Source organism: Chenopodium album, chromosome 2, assembly GCF_948465745.1.
Source record: "Chenopodium album chromosome 2, dcCheAlbu1.1, whole genome shotgun sequence".
Taxonomy (NCBI): domain Eukaryota; kingdom Viridiplantae; phylum Streptophyta; class Magnoliopsida; order Caryophyllales; family Amaranthaceae; genus Chenopodium; species Chenopodium album.
The window spans coordinates 4247021-4255124 of NC_137835.1; the positions used below are offsets into that span (position 1 = coordinate 4247021).

The 8104-nt window shown below is 30.8% G+C and overlaps 1 protein-coding gene across 1 annotated transcript; it reads right to left on the reverse strand.

Annotated features, from left to right (window-relative positions):
- Positions 1-1806: 1806 nt before the first annotated feature.
- Positions 1807-3743, reverse strand: LOC145580150 (BOI-related E3 ubiquitin-protein ligase 1-like). Its single transcript, XM_081637539.1, has 4 exons — positions 3525-3743; positions 3304-3410; positions 2816-3198; positions 1807-2672 (listed from the first exon to the last, which is right to left on the reverse strand). The coding sequence occupies exons 1-4, from the start codon at positions 3569-3571 to the stop codon at positions 2148-2150; spliced, it is 1062 nt and encodes a 353-aa protein (XP_081493665.1). The 5' UTR covers positions 3572-3743; the 3' UTR covers positions 1807-2147.
- Positions 3744-8104: the final 4361 nt, after the last annotated feature.

The following is an 8104-nucleotide window of genomic DNA, read 5'->3' on the forward strand; positions in this document are numbered from 1 at the left end:
CCTTGTCTTTCGAAGGAGATAAACTCTTTCTTTCGAGGGAGACATTATTGTGACCTAAAACAAATTAAAAAGCTTAAAAGAAAATAAATATTGGGGCTTTCCACCGGTGAAATCCGATGGAAGCCCCTTAAAATTAACAATGGAGACTAGGTTTAGGAGAGAGAAGAGAGAAAAGGAGGCTAGGGTAGGTTTTTTTGAGAGGGAGAATAAATGCATTACTTTAAGTAACATGTATATAATGTGAAAATTAATATTTTAACTTTTTCACTACTAGTTCAATTGATAAGATATGATGTTAATTTAGAATGTACACATTATAACTTAGGGCCTATTTTAATTTACTAAACTTAGCTGAATTGAATTGAAGTGAGCTGAAATGAATATTTTATGATAGAAGGAAATTAGGAACTGAAGTGAATTGAACTGAACTGATTAGAGCTGAAATGAACAGAAATTAAGCTGAAAAGAACAAGCCCTTATTCATCAACAACATTTAATGTCAATAGTGCATATTTCAAAGCTGGTATGTATATGAAATAATGCAAAAGTCAAAGTGATTTCGACATTGATAAATTATAAATCCACTTTCATCATAGTTATGTGTTATCTTAGACTTAAGAGAACAACAAGAAGTAAGGGCCTGTTCACATTTACTGAAATGAGCTAAACTGAACTGTATTGAACTGAACTAAACTGAATAGAGCTGAAATGAATATTTCATGAAAGAAGGAAATTAGGAGCTGAATTGAACTAAATTGATTGGAGCTGAAATTAAGCTGAATGAACAGGCCCTAAACGGATTTGATGGAATTATTCCATTTGAAGCTAGACTTATTATGCACTAACTAGATAGTACTCTATACTACTATTAGGGCAATGTCATGTCCAAAATTGGACTAGCTAGAATAGAAAACTGAAATTTTACATTTAGAAATGGGGGAGTATAAATCTATTTTTAATCATGATTTTGAGTTTTCTTAGACTATATCCTGATCAAAACGAGGAGTTAAAACCAAATTAAACTTATTTCAATTCATGCGAAAATAGACTTTTTATGCATTCAATGTATTTCTAACACATTACCTAACATTAGAACTATTATAAGGGTTATGTATTTGTCAAAAACTAAATTGGATTAGGAGATCGAAATTTTACATTTCAGTAGACCTATGGGAGTAGTTATTGGTAGGGATTTACTCGAAGTTCTGTTACTATCAAAGCTTTCAGGTTCGATTTGAATTTAAGCTTTGTTGTGATTTTACAGTTTGTAAAATACTTTTTTTGTGATATTATTACTAGCATTTAAACCAGATTACGTAATTTTTTTTAAAGATGTATTCTATTTTTCCGATTTTCACTATATTTAGTTGAACTTATTAAAATTTATTTTTGTTGTAATTTGTATTTAGATAACCCTTATTAAAACTTTTTTTTTCCTGAAATAAATTTATTTGAATCATTAGACCTCATTTGTATACTTTCAAAATACAATCAGAATTTTTTTTTTTTATACATTTAACTATTAAGGGTCAATAATCTCAATTTATAAATGGTCAAATTACACATGGTAAAAGTCATAATGTGTTTGAAAAAAGTACGGGGTAATACAAAATGCATTCTCTAACCGACAATCTTTACATGTATGTTTGTTTTCTTGTGTTTCATTAGGTAAAACAATGCATTGTTCATTTACCGAGTAGAATTTGCATTCATTCTTCATGTGCATACATTGCCACACATTTGTACCAATCTTAAAAACCAACCATAATAAAAACCTATATGGTCAAAATTTCATGCACATATTAATAATCAAATAAAAGAATTTTATGTATCAATTGAATTTAAATAAAGCAAAAAAAAAGAAAGAAAAATCGCCATTAGTTGGCCATGTACATCATCTGTTCATCCCATTCACCACCCCAATTAAATGACCCAAAATAAAAGCCGCAAAAGTCCATTTTTGTTGTCGTTTTGAGGTTTTTTTTTTCAAATATTGTCAAAACACAAAATTAACTTTTTTTTAAATAAAAATTTTATTTCTACCATTTCTAATTAATTTTTTTTTTGTTGGGGTCCTTTTTTTTTTTCTTTTGTTTGGGTCAGATATTATGGGCCTGAAATTCGGTAATGGGCCAGGTGGGCCAATCCTAAGTGAGGTAGACCTCAACACTGGCACTTCGAAGAGACAAACAAAGTGGGCAAGCTTGAACGACGTCGTCACACTCCCTACACACACACAAATGCCGACACGGCAATAACACCACCGTCGCGACACGTGTCCGACACATCTTACAACTCGGTGACGTCACTCTCCGGTCACTCACTGGGTCAACATACGCTGACTCAGCATCCTCCGCGTCTCCTCCACACCCTACCCCACTCCCTTCCTGTAACACGCCACTTCCATTTGCTGGGCCCACCATTGCTTGTTGTAATTGGGCCTGAAGTGACGCTGCTTGGACTTCTTGGGCCCGAGCTTTGGCCTGCCATGCTTGGGCCTCTGCGCTTAATTGGGCCGCTCGGGCCTCCAACTCTGCGTTTCGTCTTGCTGCTTTTTCTACCTCCGCTTCTTTCTCTCTCATCCGTCGGGTGACGGCTTCTTCCGCTGCGCCTAGTAGCGCACGATAGTGCCTCTGCCTTTTGTCTGCTAACGTGCGCCTCAATTGTTCCCCCTGAATTTTTATTGTAAAATATTTAAAATAAATTCACTCCAAAATTTACCATTGGTATTTATGGCACTAGTTGACCGTTTCAAAATTGGTAAAAAATCAAAATATTGGATTTTGTTTTTATTTTGGAAATAAAAAAAAAATACCTGGGTATGGAGAAAGTAGGAGATTTCATCACTCTGTTGTTTAAATTGAAGGGCGAATTCTTCAGAAAGAAGAGACATAATTGTATTATTAGATTGCTGCTGTTGTTGAATTTGTTGTTGTTGTTGTTGCTGTTGTTGAAGTTGATGATTTTGATCTCCAAATGATAATCTAAGACCAGTTGATACCACATTAGGTTGCTGCTGTTGTTGTTGATGATTTTGTAGTTGACAAAGATCGATCAACTGATGATTCTGATTCTGATTTTGTTGTTGCTGTTGCTGATTTTGGAGGGAGAAATTGAATGAATTAATTGTCGTCGTTGTTGTAGTTGCTGTTGTTGCTCCTGCAACCTCTCTGCTTCTTTTCCTTTGATTAACCCCCACTAAATAATCATCCAATCAAAAATAAAAATAAAAATCAATTCACCCCATTTTAAAAAATACTAGGAATTTTGATTTTTTTGAAAAAATAAAAATAAAAAACCAACCTCCATTATTATTTGTAAAAAGCATATGATTTTGATCAATGAATCCGCCTCCTCCACCACCACCAGGTTGCTGTTGTAAAGAATAATTGTTGGTTTCTTGAACGTTTCTGCATTCATATATTCCAAAATCAATCATTTCATCAGATACTTGTAATTTTATTTTCATTCATCAAAAAATAAAAAAACAAAAAACAGAGGAAGAGAAGAAGAAAAAAAAAAACCTGTTTAAGAGGAGAATATTAGAAGGGTATTGAGCTTGAACAGCCATAATAATAATGGTATAAAAAGAGAAAGAAGGAAGAAATAATATGAATTAATGGGAGTTGATGAATGAAGATATAAAAAGAAAGAGAGAAGAGTATGGAGCAATGTGGGGAGATGAGGGTGCTAAAACAAACACACAAATAAAGAGATGAGAGAGAAAGTTGTGGGAAATTAAGGCATACACAGAAGATGCATGAGATAGATAGATGAGAGATTGTAATTGTAATTGTAATGGATCAAATCAATAGACAAATAGAAATACAAGAGAGAGAAATTTCTATTATTATTATTGCCAAGATAAATCAGGAGAACTAAGGCGGACTCTTCAATGCCTTTATTCTTTTTATTTTAACGTGGGCTGTAAATATTGGGAGGTAAAATTGTTAAACGGGTCTACGAGGAGGAAAGAGATACAGAGAATCATCTATTTATGGAGTCGGGTTTGAAAGTAAAATATGTGAGGTGAAGATTAATAAAGCAAAGAGATTGAAATTGTGAGTTTATTTTGTTTTTCACCTACTTTAAATTGGGTGGGAAGAGGGGGAAGTGTAAGTTTTTCCTTATAATTATGCTTCTGAAATGATGCTGAAAGAGAGAAAGAGGGGTTGAAACGAATCAGTCCTTTTTAGAGAGAGAAAGTCGTAATTTATATTTTTTTTTTTTGAAAAAAAAAAGATGAGAGAGAAAATAATAATTTAATTTAAAAAAAACTTATGTTCTCGTGGGGGGGAAGATGGATGGAGATAGAAATGGCTTTTCTTGAGGAGGGAGTCTCGTGTTTGGTTACCATTATTAAAGGGAAAATTTTGAGTACAGTACCAAATGTGATTAACTTCTTACTTACTTTAAGTAGTAATCTATTTTTAATTAATTATTTATTGTTGGTTTTTATTTTTTAGATTAGTCAATTGGTCTAATTTGGTAGGAGGGTGAGAACTGGGAAGGTAGACTGAGTTGCAGGCCCTCCTCTGTTTGCATTTTCTCTATTTTCTAACTTTTGTCAATAAATTATTAGATTTAAGTAACTTATTTATTTCAATAGATTACTTCCTGTATTACAATAGGTGTACTGTATGCAATAATACAACGAGGTTAATCGTACTGTATATCATTAAACTCACCATTTTACAAAAATACGCGTATAATCGGTGGGTGTAGTAGTTTTTTTTACGAAATATAAGGATTGAGGGTTTTTTTTTACTTTTAAAATTGTAATTAAATAGAGGGGCGATATCACTAGAGGAGTTGTGAAGATGATTTTTAAATTTATCTATAGTTGGCGTTTTTGTTTCTTGACTTTGACCAAAAGTGTGCCACAAGAAAAAACAAGATCATTGAGAAGAAATAGGTGTTAAGTGTATAATATATCATATATGTATATCCATTCATAAATTAGTTATATGAAAATTTAGACTTTCAAATCTTGATGCACCTAATAATTTGCTCAAAGGTCACCTGGAAAAGGAGGAGTTAGTTTTTGGTGTATCCATATGAGATGTAAAGATAATAATTCAAAGAATGAATGGTAAGTAGTAAATTAAACTTCCTCCATATTTGGGTGATTCTAGTTAGACAAATGAACTAGAGGTTATAGTAACTCGATGAATCTATAAACGATATACCTAATAATCCCTTCTTTGGAATTAGTTGTTAGTCTTGTCAAATTTTATTGTCTAAAATTATAAATCATATTTTATTCATGGTAAATCTATTTACCATTTGAGCTAGATAACTTTAAAAAGTTTGTTGTTTTACCATTTTATTTAAAATTATAATTTTCTTTTATAAGCATATTGACATATAATAATAACACCATAATTAACACTAGTATCACTGTATAATTACACATGTACTAAATATTCTAAATAGATTAATTGAATAAAATTATGATAATGATAACTAATACTTCGTATAATACTTGAGATCAAATCTTGTCAATAAAAAGTTACTCCTAGTAAATTAGAGGATAATTGAGGGGGGCTAGAGTTAATTCCTAGAAAAAAAAATAGCCTAAATTTAGTGGGAGAATTCGAATTTTTTGACCGTTGATAACAAGTCCTCTTCTTGTGGGGCCACAAGGACGTGGAAGATCTGCGTGGCTGCGTAGGTGGCAATTCTATGAATGGCTGGTTGGCTAAGCTACCTTATGCTTTGATTTTTGACATTTTTTTATTATTATTATTTACCCTTATATATATATATTTTTTTGAAAAAATTATTTACCCTTATATTAATACGAGTAATTTAAAGTTTTAGTGTCAAAATCATTTGATTAGCCGCCCATAATTTTTGGTAATCTAGTGTGACGTAAAGCAAGTGATTGCCTTTCGTTCTAAAAAAGTGAGGAAACTGCTGGAAATTTGATTACAATAATAATCTAAATATTTAAATTAACCATAATTAATTAACATTGATTAAGGTCATATTATTACTTCGTATGACATTTCCAAATAAAAAGGAGAAAGAAATTGATTGATCTAGGAAGGTGGAGAAGATGAAAAATTAGGTCTGAAATTAAACACCCAAGTGACCCAACTTATTATTATTATTTTAATTTTTTTTTTTTTTTTTTGTTGGAGCTAAAAAGTCTAATGTCTTAGTCATGTATAGTATGATTTCAATCTCATAACGCGGTAAATTTGCATAAAGAAGGCTCAACAAACAACAGATGATAAAGAACGAAGATTGGCATTTGGTAATCGTATGAAGAAGAAAAAAAATGTAAGGTGGGAATAAGACATAAAATCTTTTTTTTTTTTTTTTTTTTTTTTTTTTTTTTTTTTTTTTTTTTATGAGTTGAAAGTCAATACATGCTTTGGAAGATTGATAGCATACATAAGATTTTGATAACTTGTTACTTAAGTTGACTCAAGAATCATAAAGGAAAAAATTAGAGAATCTATTGTATGAATGTTAGAAATGTGGTATGTTATGTTTAAAACTTGTGGAGTTTAATTTCAATCTAAAATCAAACTAAGGGTCTGTTCACATTTACTAAATTGAACTGAACTGATTGGAGCTGGACTGAACTGAATAGAGCTGAAATGAATATTTAATGAGAAAAGTAAATTAGGAGTTGAACTGAATTGAATTGATTGGAGCCGATAAACTGCACTGATTGGAGCTGAACTGAACTTGAACTGAAATTAAGCTGTAGTGAACAGGCCCTAAGTATACAACTCTATAAGTGATCACATTGTAACTTCTAAAAATTTATTTATTGTAACGATCTTGCTAACGAGCGCCCCGGGGCGTTAGATAAGGATAAATTATATTGGTTGAAATGGTATTAAGTTAGGAATTCATGACAAAATCACGCGTCGTTCGGTGTAATTAATGTTAATTTTACTCTAATATTTACACTTTTATTCTCTTATCTAACGCCCCGATATTAGCTTTTGCCTTATTGTAATTAATACAAGTAATTAATACAAGTAAATTACAATGTGATTAAGTTTCAAAGCAAGCTAAGAGTCGTGTATATATACAAATTAAGTTTGTAATTAATAATATTTATAGCAAGATATAAAATTGCAAATATTATAGGTATACATTGTATTCTATAATTAATCAGTTTGTGATTATGATAAACTGATGTCAAATTAATAAGAAAATAAAGTAAATTCTTATTGAGATATCAAGTGTTTTTAGTGAAAATCATAGAAGGGTTTCTGTTACAAATTGCAGGCATGTTCTCCACCTCTCTATCGCCTTCTATATCTTTAATGTATCTAATTTAATCATGCCGACGAAAGACAACAAACTTCACATTAACTCATCTAATTTTTGTTATTTATTTATTTTTCTAGTCATAAAAAATTACCTAAATTGTTTGGATACATGTACTAGTGTACTACGTATATAAGAATATATACTCACATATATATTGAGTATTAAGGTCATTTTGAAAGAAATTTTTTATGGAGGTAATACCTACAATATCATGTGAGTACCTAAAAGAATCTTTTGTGATTAAAGTCTAGGAGAATTAATTGAAATATGTGACACATATTAAAAAGATTAGCTTATAATTTGCGCTACCAATTACTGTTATGAATTAGTCATCTAGATTAGAAGAAAATAAAATATGAAGGGCAAAATCAGATTCACCAAATCCTTGTGAAATGGAGTGGTGCATCACACCATTAATTACGCTTCATGAAAATGAAAAGAGCGCTCCCACCCCACTCCCCACCAAAAAAATAAATTAAATTTTTTTTAATAATAATTAAATAAATATAAAAATAAAAAAAAAATAAAAAAAAAAATCAATGAAAGTTTAGTTGAGAAAGAAAGAAGGGATTGAATCTCTCAAGAAAAGTTAAGTTTGGTACTGGTGATCTTCCCCGAAACCAAGATGTATGCATTGGTAACTTTAATTAATGAAACTGACATACAAAGAAAACAAACCCACCAAACAGAACACAAGAAATCGATTTTTTTACAGTACTATACTAACCAACAAAATTGATTTAAAAAAAAAAAAAAAACACATTATTATACGTAATCATAAATTCCATGTATAAGCATTAATTTA